The following is a 25,307-nucleotide window of genomic DNA, read 5'->3' on the forward strand; positions in this document are numbered from 1 at the left end:
CAATTACAATTTAGACTCAATAATCTCTCCCTTTGACATTCCGTGATAAAATTGTTTATTTCACAGTCAAAAGTCAACTACAATATACCTAGTAGATACTTTCCAAACTACACTTCAACAACTTGTCAACCTATTTCTTGAAACACATAGAAATCAAAATACCACGTGAAAAGCAAGAGGAAACTAACAACTAAGATCATAGAACTAAGTTATATAAAATAACAAAATAAAACATGTATAGCACTGAAGCATGCAATATCATGTGAATTATAAATTTAGAAATAAACTATATAATTTTATATCAGTATAAACAAAACCTATTTTACTTATAAATGCAAAGTTCATAAAAAATAAACTTTTTCACATGACCTATTTTAAACCTAAATGGAGTAAATTGTATAAACTACACATGTATGATAAGTGCTACTAAACTTCTATAAGCAGGTCTCAATACCTTAAATCAGTGAGAATACACTTGCAAAAATTATTAGCGAACGAATATATCCTTCAATTGATGAAGTCAAAACTAATGTTACTAGAACTTTTTAAATAAAATGCTCATATTTTTCTTTCCTCGCTAACAATAAGCACATATATTTTTTCTCCCATTTTTCTTTTATATCTTACGTGCAATCTCTTCTCCATTAAGCAACAAAAATAACCCATGTAACGAGCTTTGGACTCCAAGTTAGTTGATCATAGATCATCAAGTTATAAGAAACCCCTCCAAGCTTAATTGCTTGAGTCAAATAGGCATCGAAAAAGAGTATAAGATGAATCTCACCAAGTACTTCGAACAAGTTCTAAATAAATTAAAGGAAACTTAATTTACCATGCATGAAGTTTATTAGTACTTGATCACAAAATAACATGTCCAATAATATTATAAAAAAATCTTTTTCCTTTTCAATTTTTATTTTTATTTTTAAAGTAAAGCAAACATGCAAAAAGAAAGCTCCTAATATAAAATAAGTGAATGTGTATGCTTGAATATATAGATATCATGAAAAATGCAGATGTATGCACATAAGTGCCTAATCAATGAAGGGCAAAAGTGATCTTACCATGAAGAGCAACATGAGGAATATTGCAATTATCAACATCACTTAGATTTGCGAGTTCACTCTTTTTGACACAAATCTTCTTAGAAGAAGATGTAATCAGAGTCAATTGAGTCATCAATTTAGTCAAGTGACTCATTTGATTAGTCAAGAATCTAAAATGAGTAGTTAGAACTTGATTGTTGTACCAAACCAAGGACTTACGACAATTAGGTCTAATGTGACCTAAAACATAACAATTATGACATGTGAGAGCAAATTTAGGAATAATCCTAGGTTTCATATTTTGAACCTTAGGTGGAAGAAATCTATGTGGTACACATAATTTCGGTCCTCAAACACCTGCATTCTTGGTCTTGTTCCTATTCAAGAGCTTGGAAAACTTAGGTCTTATGTGTCCTACTTTACCACAACGGTGACACATGGGGATGAGCTTAGGAACAATTCTAGGTTTTGAGTTTTGAACCTTAAGCTTCGTGGTAGGCACTAACTTATTTTTCGAAGAAGAAGTTGTATGAGAACTCATTTCATTATCGCCTAAATCTGCGCTATCCCCAACTATTTTCTTCAGACCTATCATGTTATCAATCTTCTTAGATCCACTGGGGAAGAATGGAAGCTAAGCATTCAATTTTTGAAGATCAGATATAAGATATTACGGTTTGTTTGAGCCTCAATCGTGTCAAAAAATATATTTTTGAATAGTGTATTGATGAAAAATGTATGGTTAAAAATAAGAAAAGTCATGAATTTACACGTAATATTATTTTATTGAATAATGTGTGATTGAAGTGGGTCAAATTACTGTTAAAAAATGTATTTTGATGGAAAAAATGGTGCTCAAACAAGGGCTAAATCTTAATTTCTAAGTACTCTTTCTCAACCTCAATTCATTCAATCCTTTGGTAGACCCATCAAGTTTTAATACTAGGTTATCTTTTTTTAATTCAAGCTTATTTAATTTCTTAAAGATTGATATACTAATCTTATGTAAATTAAGACTCTCTTTATACAATTGGTCATATGCCTCATGAATATCCATACCATCATCAGATTCGTGGTTAGAATGTGATTATCTAGACAAAATTGGGTCAAGAATCGAAATTAAGCTCTGATACCACTTGAAATACCAAAGTTCGACCCAACTAATACCTAGAGGGGGTGAATAGGTATTTTTTACGAAATTTAAATTAACCAATTATTAGAAGCAACAAGTCACGATTATTAATTAATTTAGATGAATTCACACACAAAACCATCCTATGTTGAATTATCGCAACTAGTAAATTGCTGACAAGTAAATAACACCAAAAATTGATAATGAAGAAAACCCCTCGCGGGATAAAAATTTCGGGACCATGCCAGTAAGAATTCATTAAAAACGAATCAATTACAGTACTATCAGACTTGACTAATTCTAGTACTTTCTGACCTCCTCAGGCTAGCAACAATGCTACTATTTTGGACACTCGAACAATAGCTTGATGGTAGGCTAACATAATTTGGACGACTTTTTCCTTCATTCCATGAACGAACCCAAGGACTCTTAACTTATATGTACAACATATCTCTTGATTCTTTGACTTTCTAAAACTCTTTTACAATTACATTTTTGTCTAAAAATTGTCAACATCTCTAAAATCTAACAAGAACCCCGAGTCACTTTTGAAACTATTATGAATTTTAGTAAGATAAAATGTACTCACACCACATTTTAATTGTACGAAGGATTCATAACCTTTACTCATTGTCATATCTATATTACTATATTTTTTCCATCGAATTCTCAATCTCACATTAAATTGAGTTGTACCTGATGGTAGTTTCCGTTCTAAAAATTCGCCAAGATAGAGTAAAAGACTTATTCGCTCATTGTATTTCTAAATAATCATTTCTTATTTTAAAGTATGTTAACAATGGTTTTGGACAAAATCATGATTAAGGACAAGATTTGCTAAATAAATAAAATGTTAAAAATAGGAATACAACAAAAAATGTAAAAATAGAAATGTGACAATGAATAAAGATGAAGGACCTTTGGTGTAGTTAAAATATAGTTTATTATAAAAAGATATGGTGCGAATGTAACCATCTTTCAACAATGTTTAGTCAAAAAGTAGAAGAGGTAAGAAGTGAAGTTTCCTAATTTGTATTTTAACAAAGGAAAATAAATAGATCTACTTTTTCCTATTTTATCATTGAAAGTATAAACCAAAAACTATCTTTTAATTTTATCTAAAAGTTTAAATTGTTATAATCAGGTAACTTATATCCTCGTTGGAATTAAGCTTGAGTAAAGCTTCAACCATAAATAAGCCCAAAATCGGGAATGTGAAAGAAATCTTAAAGCTTGACAAGTTTACTGGCTTTTCCCTTCATGTATAACTGTTGGATTTGATACATTTTCATGGTCCCCTCATGCATTCCTACTTTTTTCTTTTTCTCTCTTTAAAGAGTAGACAAAAACAAGGTTTGTCTCTTTGAGAAAATAGATAAGAACAAGCAACATTCAGTTTACATCTCTGGCACTTGTCTAGAAAGTGAAGTTGCCACGTATGTCTAAAATCAAATAGAGGTGATAATTGAATTGATACGTCTTCCTACTAGCCTAGATTGACCTGCAAGCGGACCTTCGAAACTCTCATTCTCTGGTCCATCAAATTAGCCTGGCCCAAAGCCTACTTTTTTTTCTTGACATTTACAATACAAAGAAATTGTGAAAAAAAATAGTTGATTGGACAGAGACAGAGGTGTCAATGGGTATGAACTCGTGGGCCGGGCCCGGCCAGGCCCACAAGCCGTTCAACGATCCGAGCTCACCTCGTCGGAATTATCTTGGTAGAGTCATATTCAAGGCTTATCTTGCAAGTTTTTTTACTTTTATTTCTGTTTTTTGTAAAAGAGATTTTCGAGAAAGTCATCAAATCAGCTTCATCTAAAAAGTAATTTATTAGTCTCAGCTTTCGACTTTTAAAAAATCTTGAGAAATTGAACACTTCATCTTTATATACATATATATTTTGCATATATGCATCTCCATGTTTATTTGTTCATTGAGCATGTTTATCTACCCAATTAATTGCAGAAAGCACATCTTACAGGAACAAAGAAAAAAATACAAACATGAGTTTAGTGGTATTGGTTGAATGCAAAAGAGGTAAGGTATCATATTCAATGCTTTTGGGACCATGCACTGTAAAAAAATGGCCCACCGTTAGATTAATTGTATCAAATGTGAGTATAAGCCGCCGTGAGATTCACGTACGGAGAGCACGTGCATAATTTGTCTATTTAAATATTTCGTGTATAACAATATTGTACAATTTCATTGTTTATGATGTTATACAAAGTTTATCTTTGAAGTTTGGGTTTCAAAACTATTGAGAAAATCACTAAATATTAATTTGATATGCGGAAAGGATGTCAAGAATGAATATATAACTGCAAAAGTTGTTTTCTGTCCGCCTGAAACTTCATAACTATCAATACAAAGGATAACGTAATCTCAAAAGTAAATTTTGATTTTTCAAAAGTCCTATCAAATGAGACTTTAGTCGAGTAAGTATTGAACCATACTGTAACTTTTTTCTCTCTTAACATGTTTACTTTTTCACTTTTTTAAATTTGAAAATCTTTATAGTACTCATGTCTTTCACTTATTTCTCGTATTTGAGATCGATGGTGATAGGGCGTCGAGTGAATCTAATTCACCAGTCGCCTATATTATAGTATGGTCTTTTGAGAAAATGAAAAGCTGTTGGACACCTAATCCCACTGAAGTCTGTGGCTATCAATTATGGGAAAATCCACCAAACTGTATATCATATGTTTGATCTCGGTTGCTTGTAATGAAGTTAACTGTAGCTTTCTGCTGTTAAATTATTAACAAGAAATATAATACTCTATTATTTTCTCGCACGAGTGTTCACAATTTTGTGACAGTCGACTTTCATACAATAAAAAGTGGTGTTTGAAAAATACTTCTTGAAATTATTTCGAAAAGGAGAAATATACAACGCATTGTACTTCAATTGCATCTAGACAACCCTAATCAAGTGTCATTCCCTTATAAGTTTACCGTTATATAAGTAATTAAAGTAACTATCCATTTTTCATTTTCTTATTTACTTGCAACTTAAACCCTTTTTGGCTCAGATTTTAATTTGAGTCAAAATCAAACAATCAATATTAATCACATTTTTTATGGACCCTACAACCTTTCAACAGCACATTTCAAAAATTTCTATCAAAACTTATTAAAAATATAATTTTAATTCTAATCAAACACCCTCTTAATGCTAATGGAAACCTAAGTTTCATATCAAACATTCCTATAAGCATGGCTACATATTAATAGGTCTGAATCATGGCTATATATTATTAGGTCTGAATCATACTAAATAGAATTTAAAAAGTCTATAAAATCAAAAAATTGGATATCTATAAAATCGTCTATCAATTCTACTTGAACATTGTAACACATTTTGACAAAATCTTTACTTAAGATTACTCTTTAAATGGAGTACGTTTCACGAAATTATCATGCAAAGTTAACTCCATTTCGAAGGGAAAACAATTAAAAATTAATTATCATTTCAATTTGCAAATAAGGAATGTTTAATGCAATGCGTGTGGATATGGTTGAATTGGGTTTCATTTCACTAGACTTTTGAAAAGTCAAAAATCTGTTTTTGAGACTAAAAATTTGCTTCGAATAATTTTCTAAATATACTTTGTTTGGTTAAAAAAGATTTTAGAGAAAACTGAGCTAAGGTAGTTTTCTTAGAAAATTCTTCTCTGAAAAATAGAAATAAAAGTAGAAGTTCTGTCAATCAGATCATTAATTAAATTAGAAAGTGGTTGGCGACAATCCACTGTTGAAGATGCCTCAAAGGGATTTATAGTAAAATACATGCTATATATATCGTGGTAGTTATATAGTATTATTGCACAAAAACCAAACTAGACATGCATGGGTGGGTATTTTTCCTCCACACAAAAATATGTTTTTTTAAGGTAGCAGAGGGTCCAATGTGATAGAGTATCTATTTTTTATTGTTCTTAATTAATTGATTTGATATTGATAGTGAAATGGAGATGTTGGAGAAATAACTTGTGTTTTCTATTTTCTGCTTTCCAAATGCAAATAATTATAAACTTTATTGAAATTGAGTGACACAACGTATCTGATGGGATTTTTTAGAAGATTTATTGTCTCCCATATTAAAGATTGATGTTTAAGGTTAATGGGATCAAATACTAGGAAAATTGCCGGGGCAATATTTGTTGGAACATTAGCTGGAAAGAGGAAAGCCGTGAGAGTAGGAGATCAGCCCTCCGATGAGATTTTTGAGAAGATTTATCGTCTCCGATGTTTAAGGTTATTGGTATCAATTACTAGGTAAATTTTTGGGACAATATTTGTTAGAGAATTAGCTGGAAAAGAAGAAGTCGTCAACCCTCTGATTACGCAAAAATAGATTCTGCAAAACATTCCTTTGGTTACTCAGTTCGGTTGTTTATACAGTCCTATAATACAAATAAACAACAGTAAACCATGCATTCAAAAGTTTACGTGCAGTAACCTAGATGCTCCCTTTATATTCGTACGATATTTTTGTAGGACTCCTTAGGTCGATGAAGTATATATTAAGGGGAAATAAAACAAAGAATAGCAAGTCTATTAATTTTTTGTGAGAACTTCAATGTTGTACTCAGTTTTACAAAGGTGTAAATTATACAAAAAACATTATCTTCATTGGAAAATAATTATTGTGGAAGGTAAGTCTCACCTTAAATAAAGATGAATATTGCTACGACCTTTCCAACAAGGCTATAAGCATAACCAATTGGCAACTACACAGCAAGCGAACCTAGGTCCACACTCCACTACTCTGCCATGTGGCAATTTGGACGAACCCTCGTGGGGAGCTATGCCCTCATGGATGAGGTAAAGTGAGGTTGGTAAACGTGTCTTAGAGAAGGTCTTCACAAGATCTTACATCAAATAGATGATATGACAACTTAATGAATAGACGATTCTACTCAATCAAACAAATCAAGTTTAGTTTTACATGTTATGGTCTAGGGTCATAAAGCCATCACAACATTAAATGAATGAGGACCTATAAATGATTGGTTGATGTTTATGATAAGAGGCCACGGTCTTCAGGATGAGGTCACGTGTCTTCATCCAATGACTCTTGCTCATCATTTTTCTACCATAAAAGCTCACACTTGGTGTTATTTCAAGATAATGCAAGTTTATGCTCTCAACATATAACTTTGCTCTTTCTTAGCTCTTTTTATTACTTTCGGGTCTAAACCTCTTTTACTTAAAGGGGCTCACGTCTTTAGCACATCCCACATCCAAATATATATACTCTTACTTAGGGTGACTTGACCGTTGGAGTGTCTGTGGTTGCCTCTCACACCTCTAGAGATCGACCGTATGCTCTAACAATTTGTTTAATTGTGTAGAAAGGAGTTACGTGGACGTGAGAGGAGTTGAGATCTGTTGATCAGGTACAAAAGTCGAGGTCAGTAAAAATATATACAATATATAAGGTTTGTGTTAATTATATTCAATAAAGTTGATATCTTAAGACGGAATAAAATGCTATACATAGAGAATTAGTTTTAATACATAGCCCTTGTTTGAGCCCCCCCCCCCCCCCCCCCCCCCCCACGCGCCCCCCCCCCCCCCGCGTTTTTTATTTTCTGCTTTCCAAATGCAAATAATTATAAACTTTATTGAAATTAAGTGACACAACGTATCTGATGGGATTTTTTAGAAGATTTATTGTCTCCCATATTAAAGATTGATGTTTAAGGTTAATGGGATCAAATACTAGGAAAATTACCGGGGCAATATTTGTTGGAACATTAGCTGGAAAGAGGAAAGCCGTGAGAGTAGGAGATCAGCCCTCCGATGAGATTTTTGAGAAGATTTATCGTCTCCGATGTTTAAGGTTATTGGTATCAATTACTAGGTAAATTTTTGGGACAATATTTGTTAGAGAATTAGCTGGAAAAGAAGAAGTCGTCAACCCTCTGATTACGCAAAAATAGATTCTGCAAAACATTCCTTTGGTTACTCAGTTCGGTTGTTTATACAGTCCTATAATACAAATAAACAACAGTAAACCATGCATTCAAAAGTTTACGTGCAGTAACCTAGATGCTCCCTTTATATTCGTACGATATTTTTGTAGGACTCCTTAGGTCGATGAAGTATATATTAAGGGGAAATAAAACAAAGAATAGCAAGTCTATTAATTTTTTGTGAGAACTTCAATGTTGTACTCAGTTTTACAAAGGTGTAAATTATACAAAAAACATTATCTTCATTGGAAAATAATTATTGTGGAAGGTAAGTCTCACCTTAAATAAAGATGAATATTGCTACGACCTTTCCAACAAGGCTATAAGCATAACCAATTGGCAACTACACAGCAAGCGAACCTAGGTCCACACTCCACCACTCTGCCATGTGGCAATTTGGACGAACCCTCGTGGGGAGCTATGCCCTCATGGATGAGGTAAAGTGAGGTTGGTAAACGTGTCTTAGAGAAGGTCTTCACAAGATCTTACATCAAATAGATGATATGACAACTTAATGAATAGACGATTCTACTCAATCAAACAAATCAAGTTTAGTTTTACGTGTTATGGTCTAGGGTCATAAAGCCATCACAACATTAAATGAATGAGGACCTATAAATGATTGATTGATGTTTATGATAAGAGGCCACGGTCTTCAGGATGAGGTCACGTGTCTTCATCCAATGACTCTTGCTCATCATTTTTCTACCATAAAAGCTCACACTTGGTGTTATTTCAAGATAATGCAAGTTTATGCTCTCAACATATAACTTTGCTCTTTCTTAGCTCTTTTTATTACTTTCGGGTCTAAACCTCTTTTACTTAAAGGGGCTCACGTCTTTAGCACATCCCACATCCAAATATATATACTCTTACTTAGGGTGACTTGACCGTTGGAGTGTCTGTGGTTGCCTCTCACACCTCTAGAGATCGACCGTATGCTCTAACAATTTGTTTAATTGTGTATTTTGGGGAAGAATGAATTTTTGAATAATATATTGATAGGAAATGTGTGGTTAAAAAATAAGAAATTTTTTTGAATTTGATTATTTTATTGAAGAATGTGTAGTTAAAGTAATATCAAAACACTGTTTAAAAATGTATTTTTCCAAAAGAATAAGGCTCAAATAAGGGCATAATATATATGAATTTATTATTAGACTGTTTCATTAAACCCTCGTTTGGCTCCATTTTCATTCTCATTCTTTTTCTCTCTCTTATTTTCAATTACACAATCTTTCATAAAATAATAATACACGTAAATAAAAAAAATCATTATTTTTCAACCACACATTTTTTTAAAAAAAACACTATTCCAACCATTAAAATTTGTAAAGAATGAGAGCCAAACGGTGGCTAAATGCTACGTTGCTAATTGCTTCTTTAATAGTCATTTTATTTTATTTTTGGCTTTTTACATTTGCTTGTATAGTTGAAAGAATTCAAATACTACCATTTTAAACTTCATGTTTCCATATTTTGGGTGAAAAAAATTGATTGAGAAAAAAAAAAAAAAGAAAAAAAGAATAAGGACTGCAAACCAAAGAACAAGTGTAATACAAAGTAATGAATGCAAACAAAGAAGTTTTTGGTTTATGTTGTTTTTTTTTTTTAATTCATATTCAAATAATACACGCAACTTGAACCTACTTAACAAAAATACAGAAATAGAGAATGTTCATATTTAGAGGGACAAAAAGGAAGGAGGAGGACTAGAGCGGCAAGAAATGAAGGTTGTAGACCATTTTGCAATAAAGCTTGAAGCTTAGGGAAGTTTCCCCAAATTGTTATCTAACTTCTAATAAAAGGGGGAAGGAGGTTCTACTATTCATGCAATAGTAAATGAATCCAATTTTATTATGCATGATGTCATTTTTTATTTTCCATTTTGTTTATGTTAAACAAATGTTCTTCCACACATAATCTCACTAGCATTAAAAAAATAGTTATGTCAAACAAATGTTCTTCCACACATTATGCCAGTAGCATTCAAAAAATAATAATAATTTTAGTAAATATAAACTGATATAAGAAAAAAAAACTCTTCATACATGAGCTTTAAAAAAATAATAAAAATAAACTCTCCGCACAGTGCGGAGAGATGACAAACCATGTGTGAATAATTCCAACTCTCCTTATAGTGTAAAGTAAAAAAAAATCTCTCCACACAGTACGGAGATATGACATTCTGTACGGACACTGTCCTCACAAAATACGAACTCTCCGTACAGTGCGGAGTAAAAAAAAAACTTTGCACAGTGCAGAGAGTTGACAAACTCTCCGTACAGTGAGAAGTTTAAAAAAAAATCTCTCCGCATAGTGACTGTCACGTGCATTGCACGAATTTTGCATTTATCGTATTTTTATTAGTATATGAATTTTAGTTTTTTGAAAAGTTTTTGAAGCAGTATCTATAAATATTTCCATGATATAAGAAAATAATTGTAAATTATTTTTACAATTGCATAACAGTATCGTGTCATCTAGAAAAAAATATACTTGTATATTTCATATTTGAATAATAAATATACTAGATTATACAAATTATTTTGCTTGTATTCTTTAATAGTATTGATATGATTGAGTTGAATGTAAAGATTATATTTCTAAATTTTGTGTAATTCAATATTGAAGAATTGAAGATTGAGCACTATATTCATATGTATTTATATTTTGTGCTTCATATATATTTAATATTTATTTTATGCTTATGTTGAAAAAATAAAAATCTGATTTTTTTTTTGAAATTTGGTTTGGTAAGTGAATGTACGGTGTTCTATATTCTCAATATTTGTAAGTGTAAAAATCGATATATAAAAATACAGTATGCTGCAAATACGCTAGTCAGCATACACAATAAGTTACAAATACGGTATGCAGCATATACGTTAAGGTGAAAATACGGTAAGATGAAAATACGGTAAGTTGTTTGCAAATACGGTAAGTTGCAAATACGGTAGGCAGCATATACGGTAAGGTACAAATACGATAAGTCGTTTGCAAATACGACATGCTGCAAATACGGTAGGCAGCATATACGGTAAGCTGCTTGCAAATACGGTAAGCTGCATATATGAATTTATAATTTGTTATAAATGTATAAAATTTATTTAATATTAAATTTTTTAAGTATTAAATGTTGTAACTCAATATTGTTTCCTTTTTTATAATTGTATTTTCGAGAATTAAAAAAAAGATTATTAACTTGCTAATTTTTAAATGTGTTTTTTTGTTGAAGATAAAAATGATTTTTATGTTATTTGTAAAAAAAAATTATTGTAATTTTATTAGCATAATAAAAAGATTTATTATGCATTTTTTGAAGAATTTCGTTTATGCTGATTGACAAATATTTTTCCACACACGCATCATGTCAACAACATTAAAAAAATAATAATAATTTTAGTATATATAAACTACATGAGACAAAAAAAATCTCTACACATGAGGGAAAAAAAGACTCCGTAAAGTGTGGAGAGATGACAAACTATCTCTCCGCACAGTGTGAGGAGAAAAAAAAAAGTCTTAGGACTTTATTTGCAAGTTTCAAAAGACATTTTCTCAAACAACTTTTGAGCAATGCATTGAATATTTTAATTCCTGGCTTACAATTCGAAAGTATAATTTTATCGACAATTGTATCCGCTTCTAATGTTCAAGAGCTGTTATCAAGTAAGTGTAAAATATTGAATTTGAGTGGTACCCTAGAGCCTCCATTTGTGAAGCAATGCCATGGTACTATCGATATCCCCTTCTTTATGCAAACATATTGTTTCATTGTATGAATCACGAGAAAACTCATTTTCAATACCATAAATATGATTTGCATGCTCAGAAATTGAGTTGTAACTGGAATTTAAAGAAGACATACTTGATTTTGAACCATGTTTTTCGACTCTATTTCGTTGTATATATGAAAAATTTACAATCTTGAAATTTGACTTGTAATTAAGAAATTTAAAAACAACTCTCATCATTGTGCGGAGTTTTTTTTTACTCCGCACTGTGCGAAGAGTTTGCCAACTCTCCACATATGATTCAACTTTCTCCGCACTGTGCGTAGAAGTTTTTTTCTCTCCGCACTTTTTTTTTATTCTCTCCGCACTTTTTTTTACTCCGCACATGGTTCAACTCTCTACGCATTGTGTGGAGAGTTTTTTTTTTACTCCGCACATGACTCAACTCTCTTCGCACCTTTTTTTATTTTTATTTCGCAGTGTGCGGAGAGTTTTTTTTTTTAATTTTACAATATTGAATTACACAAAATTTAGAAATATAATCTTCACATTTAATTTAATCATATCAACACTATTAAATAATATAAGCAAAATAGTTTGTATATTTCTTATTCAAGTATGAAATATACAAACATATTTTTTCTAGATAACATACTACTATGCAATTGTAAAAATAATTTATAGTTATTTTCTTATATCATGAAAATATTTTTAGATATTGTTTCAAAAACTTTAGAAAAAACTAAAATTCATACATTAATAAAAATACGATAAATATAAAATTCGTGCAACGCACATGATAACTACTAGTAATAAAGAGAAAGAGGAAAGAAAAAAGTGAGGATAATAGAGCGAGGGGGCCCGGATTCACATACCACCACACAGATAACAAGATTTTTATTGTAGCAATGGTCCCTGTCTACAATTCATAGGAGAGGTAAAGAAAGAGAGGGCCCCACATTGATGTACTGTTTCCAATTGAGGAAAAATAATTCTTTAATAGTGGTCTCGTCCTTACGGACCTTACTTCCATTAATAGAATGGTTAATCTTTGGACACCTCACCGCTATATGGGTTTTAGTAGGGACGTATTTGGAATTTGGTTGCCAAGTTTTGACAATTTAATTACGTCATAAACAAAAATAACTTTTATTATAAATTTCATATTTAACATATTTATTCGAAGGAAAAAGCCAAACGTCCAGGGTGGGGGACAGGTGCCTTTTTTTTGCCCTGTTCCCCACCCTAGACAGGAAGCAGAACTGTTATTTGAAATCCTAAGTAGCCCCCGTTTGGTCCCAATTACATTAAATTTCATTACATTTCATTTCTCTCTCTTCTATTTTTCACCACACAATCTTCCATAAAACAATATTACACGAAAATCAAAATTTTTTACTTCTTTTTTAACCACTTATTTTTCAAAATAATACTGTTTCACCCATTTTTACTTCAAAAAAGGGGGCCAAACGGGGACGTAATAATTAATAGCTCCGATCTTATAAGAGAAGTCATCTTTTTTATTTGGCAGCGGTTGAATTTGACAGAGATCAATTCCAATTAAGCCTTCCTTCACTTCCATTATGCTTAACTCCTGTGAGGTAGGAATTAAAATTAAAATTTTAATTTAAGTCAAAATTAACAGTTAATTTTAGTCAAAATTAACAATTAATTTTAATCACATATTTCACAGATCCATAATTTTTCAATTATACATTTTCTTAACCTTTATCAAAATGTACGAAAATTTGAATTTGATCCCATCAAGTACGAGCTTGATATATATGTCGTCAATGGAATATTTTATAAAAACTACATATATTTTAAATCTAGACAAACTTTACTTTATCTCTTCTCTACTTTTCCAAATATCACATAAATTTACGACGTATTTGTGATGGCATTGATTCTATTCGTGACATTGGCATTTATTGTCTTTTAATATAAAATGTAATAATTGAGTAACCATTTGTAATATTTGATTTAAGATTGTATTATTTTGATTTTGATGTTGATGTTGATGTTGTCAAGTATATAAACTAATAGTATCATATGCCAACATTTTGTACTGATGCTTAATAATCTTTAATGCTTGTTTGATTAAAAAAAAAAATTGATATAATTTTATCAAATTTTAAGTGATCAAGTTTCAATTTTAATCTCACATTTATTCACAAATTTTATTAACTTTTCAATCGAATATTTTATTAAAATCTATTAAAACTTTTATAATAAACTTTGTCACACAACCTTGAGATGAACCCTAAAACCTGAAAAGAAAATTAATAATAATAATAATAATAATAATAATAATAATAATAATAATAATCATGTGTTGGTTGCTAGCATCGATTCCTTATTTTGACTTGTATTGATAAATGATGCTAATATTCTGCTATATGTTGTCAAATCTCTTAACATTAATCACCAATTTACCTGGAAGTTGCAGGTGATGATATTAACGTTCATATTCACATTTTTTCGCGTGTGGGAAGATTCAATAGCTAAATAGGTTGGAGATCAAAAACTCACTTTCAAAAGTTAAGCATTTATAATCATACCACATGAAAGATCAAGAAGTTCAGTCCTAATTTTTCTATTAAATTATATTATATTAAGATAAAAGGGTAAAAAAAAACTAAAAGAAAGGGCGTATCGGTTCATATACCACTCTGCCAAGGACATGAGCGTAATTTGAGTTGAAAAGATACGATTGGGTGTGAGCGACGCGCTATGGAAGCAAGTGTAGGAAAAAGGTCAGAAAGTTTACGGTCAGTGGATGAACAAAAGAGGGAAATGGTTGGCCCTCTTCCTGTACTCTTGGATTGGACTTTTCTGGAAAGTTATTTCTTTTATTTGCCATTATTATTCCCATTTCCTTTTCTGAGACACCCCTGCTTTCAATGCCCTGCCCTACACATACGATAATATTCCTCTCCTTCCTGAACTACCCTCGCCCTTAATTCCAATTCCAAATTACATTATAATTTTTCCCCTCCATATAAAAAAAAAAAAAAAAAATTTAATGTTGTTCTCAATAAATTTATAGTTGATTCTATAAGTTTTCTTTATCATTTCGATTTGAAGTCAGATCAAATAGAGTACTAAAACAATTGAATCTCTGTAACTCCTATGAGTCATGTTAGTTTCGTCTAGATTTATCTTCTTATGTATATAAATTTTATTGATGTCACATCATTTCCTAAAAAAAATTTAAATTTTTAATGCTACGATAAATTATGTAGGGATGGCAATGGTACATGACGTTCCTCCCCGTCCCCACCCATCAGAGACTTTCAGAAAACAAGGCGGGAATTAAAATATTACTATTTATCGTCTCGTTTATTTATTTGTTTGATTTTACATTATTCCACCCTCTTATAATCTAGTCATTGAGGTCACATTGCTCTTTATTTTTATTTATCAATTTAGTTCATTGATATATAATTACGTGTCTTCCTTTCTAATTTTTCGAATTTAATTGTTTTAAAATCCATTAAACTAACAACCGTAGCATTTCCTACCTTTTATCTTCAACTTTGATCTGAACCTGTCATTACATTTCTTTTCTCAATTATAACATTTAACAAATTTCTAGCTTTGTACTCTCCAGAAATTTTTTTACCATGGTTTGTGAATCTTACATAATTTATAAAAGATATCAAGATGCCTCTCGAGAAATAATTCAGTGATGCAAAAGATAGGAGTGCGATAGTGAGGACCCTCAAAATTGGGGTTCAACCTTTTTTTAAAAGATATCAAGATTATCACTTAAATCCTTTTAGAGATCAATTTATAAAGAATAAAGAATAAAAAAATCTCTCGAGTAAGAAAAAATGGAGTAGATTTTAACAAATAAAGATCCTCCAAATTCTTTCCAATGTGCTTGTGTAGAATCAAGTTTAACCTTTTTTTTTTTCAAAAATAACATAAAAAGTGTTAAAAAATAGAAATGTAGGCTAAATAATCATATTCTTTATTTTGATCATCGATCTAGATTACAACAAAAATACCATTTATAGTTTTAGAAACCTTTTGTTGTACCAAAATTCTCCTTGTTTTCTTTTGTCAAATCGAGAAATAACTCTTCGCAATAAAGATTTCCAATTCAAAATTGTGAGTTGACATTTTAAGATTAAACTCAACAAAAAATGTGCAAACACATATGAATGCATATTATTCCTTAGATTTGATGCTACACACACCTCATTTAGAATTAGAAGAAGGTTCTATATTAATCTTATCTCTCACTTTATCTTTATATTAGTTCTTGTCTTTATAACAATTTTTGACAGAAGACTCTCAATTCAAAACATGGGTTGATATTTTAAGATTGAACTCAACAAAATATATACAAACGCATATAATCAGATTATACCAGTCAAAATGCATATTATTCCTCAGGCTTGATGCTACACACACCTCTTTTAAAATTAGAAGATGGATGATATAATAATATTATCTCTAACTGTATCTTTATATTACTTCTTCTCTTTATAACAAATTTTGATAAAATATTTAGTTTTATCACAATCACGACATTTCTTAATTTTTGTTTCAGACTTCGATCCAGTACGCATTACCCTACTTTTCACCACCATCACTACTTCACTTCCATTGTTTTGACTATATTGTTTCCCACACATGTTGAGATCTACCTCTCATCGTTTGGACTTTTCACCCTTTCTTTGTAGTCTTTCAGTTATGACTCTATTTCGTCACTTCTTAAAGAATCAAAATCAATTTTGTGTTAAAGTGTCTGTCTAAGAATTACATTTTCAATTTTTTTTTTTTATATAAATCTGGTATAACATTTAACAAAATTATAACATCTACAGTAGCTTCCTATATTTGATTAGACACACCTAGGCAACGCATTGATAATGTTCCCCGAGTTTTTTTTGTCAGTCATTCATGGCGATGTTTTTTAGCTCTTGTTTGGCTCCCCTTTTTTCAAAATTCATTTTCAACCATATAGTCTTCCGATTAAATGATTTTACACGTAAATCAAATTTTTTTGCCTAGTTTTTAATTACACATTTTTCAAAAAAAACCCACTTTTCACGAAATTTATTCTTAAAATTATGTATTAAACAAGGACTTAATGATATGCAATTTGTAAAATAAAGTAAATCAGGATCTAGTTTTTGTTCTCTTAAAAAAGCTCAAAGGCTAAATAGTTTCGAGTGGGGAAGGGAGTGGAGAGGGAGGAGGTAGCGGATTGACGTGTTGAGTGAATGAAAGAATAAATGAAATAGGACAATAATTAAATTTGTTGATTAGATTTATATCGTCAATCAATTGGTTTCGTCTATGAAAAATCTGAACGAACGAAACCATGAAATCATCTTGACGTAAAATTACTTTTGTCGGTCATTGGGTGTGAATCTTACTACTATGTGAGAAAAACAAAGTAGCCCAACTTGTAGCTTCCTATATTTCATTAGACACACCTACTATGCAATGCGTTGATTATATTCCTCGAGGTTTCTTGTTAGTCATTCGTGGTGATATTATTTAACCCATTATTTAGACTCTGTTCTAAAATTTATTTTTCCCAAAATAATTCTATTCACTGATACTATCAAAAATCCTCGCCAATTAATTCTTGAAATTGATGATTGAAGATAATCACGAATAGAATCTCCAATACATGAAACAAAACGTCGAAGTGTGTTCTTGTCGCCCTTCAGATCTTAAGTTAGCGAGAAGGACAAATTATTTAACCCATTATTTAGACTCCATGTTCTAAAGTTCATTTTTCCAAAATCATTTTATCCATCGATACTATCAAATATCTGCACCAATTAATTCCCATTTAAAAATCATTTCAACCATACATTTTTTATCAATACACCATTTAAAAATGCATTTTCCCCCAACATGGGGCTCAATCAAGGGCATTATATCTATCCAACTCTAAATATATCCCTAATATAATTTCAAAAATTTTAAAAATCATTATATTCATTCAATCACTATCAACATCTAATCTGATTCTTACTTTTTCTTTTCTATATTATCATGTTCATGCTTTAATATTTAGTTTTAAAGGCCAACCAATATCTTGACTTGAATTTATTGAAGTCTCTTAAGAGTAATCTGCTCTTGCAATTAAACAATCCCCTCATCGAATCATATTTTAATTAACTAATTAATTTATTTTTGCTTATAAGCTAATAATTTTGATGGCTTTTCCCTTTTGTAATGTAAGAATGTTTGGATAGGTATTGAAACTTATTTTGAAATTTCTCATATACTTTCATCTATCAAATTAATACTTAAAACAAAGTATAAAAAATAAGATTCCATTTATCATATCATGAAAGAAGTATAACTAATATAATATGTTGATTTTATTTATTTTTTTTTTTTTTAATTTCAGTTGAAGATGAGATTTTATTATTATTAGAATTTTAGTTAAACAAAAACTCCAAAAGAATATAAAAATGTTCAAAAGAATTTATGAAAATAAATATTAATTGATGAACTTAGAAAAATATATTTTTATTTAAATTTTATATATGTCTATTTAGGTAAATTTATATAAGATTCAAAAATTTTCTATTTTTCAGTCACACAATTTTTTAAAAATATCACTTTTCACGAATTTATTCATTAAAATTGTATCAAACAGGGACTTAATGATATGCAACTTGGATAAAAAAAAAAAAAAAATGAGTAAAATAAGGTGTAATTTTAGTTTTCTTGAAAAGGCCCAAAGCTTGAATAGTTTGGAGTCGGGAAGGTCAGGGGAGGGGCAAAGGTACGTGGGAGTGAATTAATGAAATGGGACGTAATTAGGAGTTAATTGTTTCAATGATGACTAAATTTTGGTCCATGTTTTTTATTGGTCACTAAAATTTAAAATGTTGAGTTTTGATCACTAGACTTAGGTCAATGTTTTCGATTGACTACTGAACTTAGGTTTATGTCTTAAATTGCTCACTGAAATTTAAAATGTCGAATTTTGACCACTAAATTTTGAAATATGTCGTACGTTACTCAATAACATAATTATTGAATTTTGGAAAATATCGAGTTTACAGTGAGTAATGTACAATATTTTTCAAAGTTCAGTGGCCAAAACCGTACGTTTTAAATTTTAGCTAGCAATCGAAGATATGGACCTAAATTCAGTGATCAAAATTCGACATTTAAAATTTCAGTGACCAATCAAATACATGAATCTAAATTCAGTGAGCTTTGAAACAATTAAGTGACCATTGAAACAATCAACTCGAATAATTAGTGTAGCTACTAAAGGTAATTGAGTAACAAGTCAGGCTTCTAGTGTTGGTCCTGCCTGTTACCAGTAATAGCTAATGTAGGAAGAAAATTGAGGAGAGAGGGGAATTGGGGAGTGAGTGGTGCTAGCTTTTCGATTTGGTTAACGTCGGAAAGTTGAGTAAGAAAGAGATGGTTCAGTATTTTCCTATTTTCTTTTAATTTAATAATCCAACAACCAACCAATGAGAATACAAGGTAAAGGACACAGGAAACATATATATATATATATACACACACACACACACACACACACATTTTAAAGGAAAAAGAACGCTTAATATGCCAGACATATATAAGTAGAAATATATTTATATAAAATCACCCCGTCAACAGAGCCCTCTCCTCTACCTGTATATGAATTTCACACACACATGGAGATATAGAGAGAGAGAGAGAAGTAAGAGTTCTTGGATTCTAGAGAGAGAGAGACACTGCTTTTGGTCAAATCTTGAAAAACTGGCCTCGTCTATGCCGTACTGGGCAGCCATAGGAAACATGAGAGATCTAGTTGAATATTTGAAACTGGAATAAACTTTTCTTTTACAACTCTTTAAGGTAATAAGTTTTTATGTTGTTTCAAGAAGTCACGTATACCAGTTCTATTTGAGCATTATTTTATATTGGTAGCCAAAAGGAATATCTATAATCTATACCCACTCAACCCTCAATATTCTACTCCTACAAACTCAAAAACGAGCTTTTGTAGCCTCCCAAAATTTGGCTTCTGATGAGACAGTACTGATCAGAATTCTGAAAACCCATCAACTATCTTCCTCTCTAATCTTTCTTTAACCGACCATCTCTTTTTGGTTTTCTATCTTTTTTCCTCTTTGGGGTTAGTTTTCAGTTTTTCATCGGTAGAGAAATGTGGAATCTCAATGATTCACCAGATCAAACTAGGGGGGATGAATCCGAGGGTTATTCGGATGACAAGCTTAAAGGGGTCGGATCTGTGTCTAATTCAAGCTCGTCGGCGGTAGTTATCGAGGATGCTTCAGAAGATGAAGATGCAGAAAGAGGTAGAAAGAAAAGGAGCAGCAAAATATTTGGTTTTTCTTTTGCTCATAACGATGATGACACGGATCCATGCTCGTCGCCGGTTACCCGGCAGTTCTTTCCGGTCGATGAGTCTGAAACTGGGGCTACATCAAGCGACCGACCACTCAATTTACCAAGAGCTCAATGGTTTGGAGTTAAATTCTGTAAGTCTGAATCCCAAGGCGGCGGTGGAGGTGGTTTTGGGAAGTCTGCAGCGGCTGAGGTTGCACAGCCACTCAAGAAAAGCCGCCGGGGGCCTAGGTCTCGTAGCTCTCAATATCGTGGGGTTACCTTTTATCGGAGGACTGGCCGGTGGGAGTCACACATATGGTATACATTTACAAATCAAAAACTTTATCTTTGCTTTTCCTTTAATGCTAGTTTTCACTTTGTCCCAACAAAATTGTTTGTTCCATTCAAATACAATTCATCTGTGTTTCTTGTTTTTACTTTTCTTTCCGATTCAGGGATTGTGGAAAACAAGTTTATTTGGGTTAGTATTTCCTTCTTTATTCTCCATATTTAGTAAACAAGTTTATTCTTTTCTCAACTTGACCATCAAGTTCTTGCTTTATCATCTAATTTGTCAAATGGGCTTTTGTGTTGGAAATTTATAGGTGGATTTGATACAGCACACGCGGCAGCTCGGTTAGCTTTTTCACCTTCTCTAACTCTTATTTCCAATTCCACATTATTTACCTATAATCCGAAGAAACTAATGTTCAGACATGAATCTATTACAGTGCATATGATAGGGCAGCCATTAAGTTCCGTGGAATGGAAGCAGACATAAACTTTAATCTAGAAGATTACGAAGAAGACCTAAAACAGGTACTTCATTTGAAGAGAGAGGGGGGGGGGGGGGGGGGGGGGGGGGGGGGGGGGTTGTTCATCAACCAGATCCACCAATTATACAAATAAAATTTCCACTCAGCATTTCGCTCCATATTTTATTAACTACCAATTTCCATTTTCATTTTGTATTTCAAAAATATTTAAACCCCCCACTTACATTTTAACTTCCACATCTGCCAACTCCCATTTTAATTTATTTCATTACAGTATCCTTGTGGACTAATCCTTGTCTTAATTACCTTGTTTTATGCTAATGCATGTTTTATTTTATGAAACAGATATGTTTATTTGGGTCTGTTTGATACTGAAGTCGAAGCTGCCAGGTCAGTTTGTAGAGTAGTTGACTGTATTTATTTCTGCTTAGTGTTGCCAGCAGGGTTTGCAGGATTGAGTAGGAGTATAATACTTTCTGGGGCTTAATTATATTGTCTGGGAATTATAGGGCTTATGATAAAGCTGCCATCAAGTGTAATGGGAAGGATGCTGTTACAAATTTTGATCCCAGTATTTATGATGAAGAACTCAAAGGTGCAGGTAAAATTAATGAGGACTTAGTCGCGTTCGAAGGAGTTGAAAATTCTTCGTTGAACTGATTTTGGAGATGAAATTTTGCTTGTCTGATTTGAAGTTTTTGGTGTGTGACAGAATCTTCTAACAACACAGCAGATCACAATCTAGACTTGAGTTTGGGGAATTTAGCCTCAAGGCGTAGCAGCAAAGAAATGGAAGACAATAGTCGAGATCAGCATTGTTCGACAATGCCATTTGAATTTGATTGGCGACACCAGGGGTCGCGATCAGAGGTATATAGACACCAATGTGCCTTTACTTTGATGCCAAAACTTCAGTGTTATATATGTGATGACTTTTGTGAAACACAGCTTAGTTTCCAGAATCAACCGAGCCCAGTTGACAGAAGAGACCGAAGAGATGGATATAATGAAACCGATACTTTACGGCTTCTAAGCCAAACGCACATTCACTCTCCCAGTTCGTTGACGGCTAACGAAATGCACCAATATGGACAGTTCACGAAAGGCCACGATCCCCGCTTTCTTCAAATGTTTGCACCATTTGGCTCCCAAAATTTTCAAGTAAGTGCTTAAAGATCGATATCCATACGTGTAAATTAACGCTCAAAAGTAACGAATGCTGAACTGAACATAGAAATCGACAGATTCAGTATCCGAGCAGCAGCAATGTTGGTGGTGGTGGAACTACGGGCAATGGAGGAGAAATTTCTCCCTCAACAAATGATCAGCAGTGGCAGACATATTCACCTCAATTATTTGCTACTGCTGCAGCATCATCAGGATTCCGACAGCAAATACTGAAACCTCAAAATTGGCTGCAGAAAAATAGTGTCCACCCAATTACGAGACCCTCATAGTCGGCATATTCTCGTTTTCTGGCAGGTCATTGTCTTCTAATTCTGCCATCAAAAGATCTCCATTTTCTTTGAAGTCTGTAAAAATCCTAATCAGGGACAAAAAAAAATTATGATTAGAATCTGAAACGAGGTGGAGAAATTTGGAAAAATCAAATGTTAATTGGTCCAAACTAATGGCAAAAAATCTTGGATAAGATCTTCTGCCTTGTTTTCAACGAACAGTTTTCAATGCGTTGCGAAAATTCTTTGATGGCCTGATTTGGTGGCACTCTATATACCTCCATTTTAGATACCCCTCGACTAGAAGGCTTGGACTACCGTAACGACTCTAATTCTAGAGTTCGACTCATGGTTGTATAGCTATTTCAACGCGATAAGTTTTTCCAATATGCTTGCTAATAATGCACCCTTTTAGATGTGATCTTCATTACAACTGAGGGATTTGGAAGGAGTAATGCTATTTGTAGTCCTTCATCGTCGTAGTTTTTTATGTGGTATATATGTGGTGGATAGTGATTTGATATATGACTAATACATTAATATAACAAATAAAAAATCGTCATATAGGATATCACGTAAAGTGACTACAAAGATTGTAATGAGCGATTATGAATATTATTTACTCATTTGGAATGTTTCTTCATCAAGATGAAGGGCGAAACTTTTTGAAGAATTGACTTGCGACACCATTTACTTACAAAGTGCGTAGGAAGTTATTGTAAACCCTAAATTTTTACAAGCCAATTTTCCTAGGGAGCAAGCCATTTTTGTAGCTAAACTAAACGAACCAATTCATTTGCATCAAACTGATTATATTGAAATCGTGTAAAAAACTGAAACACGGGCGTAAAAATGAGTAATTCTTTATGGGAAATATAACCAGGGTTTGATGAATTGTCACCATCAATGGTGTCCTTTGAATCAGTTCTCTCATGAGCAAAAGCAGACAGACGTGGCTATTATGATGAGGGGGACTTGACCCATCCTTTAAAGCTTCAAAGTACTGTTTCAAAACCAAAACACAACCCTTAGTTAGTACCACTATTTTTTATTTTTTTAGTATTAAACAAATTATCTTCCGAGGTTTATTAATATTTGTAAAAAACTTTTGCTTATCCCAAAATAATGTATTCTGATATGTAGCATTGATTATTTAACCATTTTAATAATGTTTGCACGATTGCATCATCTGCGACGTCATCCTCGATAATATTATGGGACTATTTTATTTAATTTAATTCCTTAATGGGAGAAAGTAAGATTGATTAGTGGGAAGTTTGGATTTAATTATCATTATCATATGTAAAACAATATTAAATTAGATAATAGGAAAGGGTCAAAGAATCATACCCTTTATTTTTATAATCCCATTTGTTAGTGTTCTTTTCTGACTTTGACAGTGCCAACAATTCATGTTGACAACTAGAGGTTTAAATATTGTTGGGTAGTGTTTAAGATTTGTTGATGTTTAATCCAAATTACCTTATATGGTCCAAAGCTTTCACATTAGATTAAATATTTAATGTTCCTTATAAATGATCGAAAACTTGCGGAATGAAAAGTAATATGACTGCGATTGAAGAGTACGTTATTAATTTCTAACAACCACTTGCATATGATGATACGGGTTAAATGTAATTGTTACACATCATGGAGGTCTGTCACAAACCCCTCCCTGAACCTTAACCCTTCATCTGAAATTTGAAATTTTAGATGCCCTTGTCAAAGGGGTTGTCAAATGCGGGTAGCAAATAAATGTACTCCTGATGAATGGAGAAAATTAATTATAATTGAAGAATCAAATCTTGTATATCCATTTTGCAAATTGATGCACAAAATTTGAACGTTTCATGGCCCTTACTCTTAGAAATAAACAAAAGAGACAGTGGTGCAAAGAACATGAGTGAGGTTATCTTACGCTTTGCTGATAGCCGTAGTGTGAGAGTTCGATTCTTGAGATATAAAATTAGATTCTTCGTAAACACAGTGTACATGCAGCTCTTATTCTCTTGCCTGTTGAGGTACATTCCGCGATTTACCTTTCTCACAATGCTCTAGGATGGAACGATGGAGTCCTCATGTTTAGGGTTCAACCTTTTTTTTTTTTTTTTAAATAAACAAAAAGGACAAAAGTTGAAAGACTTTTGTTCTTTAGTGACAGTATTGGTTCAGACCAGCATCCTAGATTCTTTCCTTCGCATAGGATCCACGAAACGTTGCAGGAACGAGACAGACCAGATTCATCCCTCTCCACTAAATATTTTTATTTTTTTAAGGAAAAAAAAAATCCATTTGTTGCAGAATCGAAATGGTCTGTGTAACATGTGACAACCTTAGCTGGAGTTGATGGTAAATAAAAATAAATAAATAAACAAGAAAGAAAAAGTGAAAGGAATCAAAACGAATAAAGAAAATACGTACAACTTTATGGACTTCAAAAATGGGGGCTTTTCCGAAATGGAATTTCTTCAACGGTGAAAACTATTTTGGGGTTGTAATTTTGATTTGTATTGGGGGCAAATGTGTATGTTTGTGCAAGGTTCTTATTTCTTTTAGTACGCTTACTTTTATTTTTAGCAGTTGGGGAGAATACATCACTTTAGCATTTATGCATTCATTCATTGAGATAGAGATGCTTGATCTTATTTTTCTTCACAGGACACTTCGACTACGTGACAACTATGTTAAACAATGACGTTTCTTTCCTGTTGTGGTAATTTGATTTATGATGCTACCTCAACGGTGACCTATTTGTCCCACTAATGTTAGCTTTAGGAACTAATACTATAATTTTTTTTATTATAAATAAATTCGATTTTGAGTTTTTTTTTT

General features: G+C 32.0%; 1 protein-coding gene across 1 annotated transcript; it reads left to right on the top strand.

Moving 5' to 3' along the window:
• The first annotated feature begins 19,485 nt into the window (after window positions 1-19,485).
• Window positions 19,486-22,996, top strand: LOC111366901 (floral homeotic protein APETALA 2-like). The gene is made up of 9 exons (XM_022987582.1): window positions 19,486-20,560; window positions 20,698-20,723; window positions 20,848-20,878; window positions 20,974-21,114; window positions 21,364-21,408; window positions 21,528-21,619; window positions 21,731-21,888; window positions 21,967-22,179; window positions 22,263-22,996. The coding sequence occupies exons 1-9, from the start codon at window positions 20,058-20,060 to the stop codon at window positions 22,473-22,475; spliced, it is 1,422 nt and encodes a 473-aa protein (XP_022843350.1). The 5' UTR covers window positions 19,486-20,057; the 3' UTR covers window positions 22,476-22,996.
• Window positions 22,997-25,307: the final 2,311 nt, after the last annotated feature.

This window comes from Olea europaea, chromosome 18, assembly GCF_002742605.1.
Source record: "Olea europaea var. sylvestris chromosome 18, O_europaea_v1, whole genome shotgun sequence".
In the NCBI taxonomy this organism is placed as follows: domain Eukaryota; kingdom Viridiplantae; phylum Streptophyta; class Magnoliopsida; order Lamiales; family Oleaceae; genus Olea; species Olea europaea.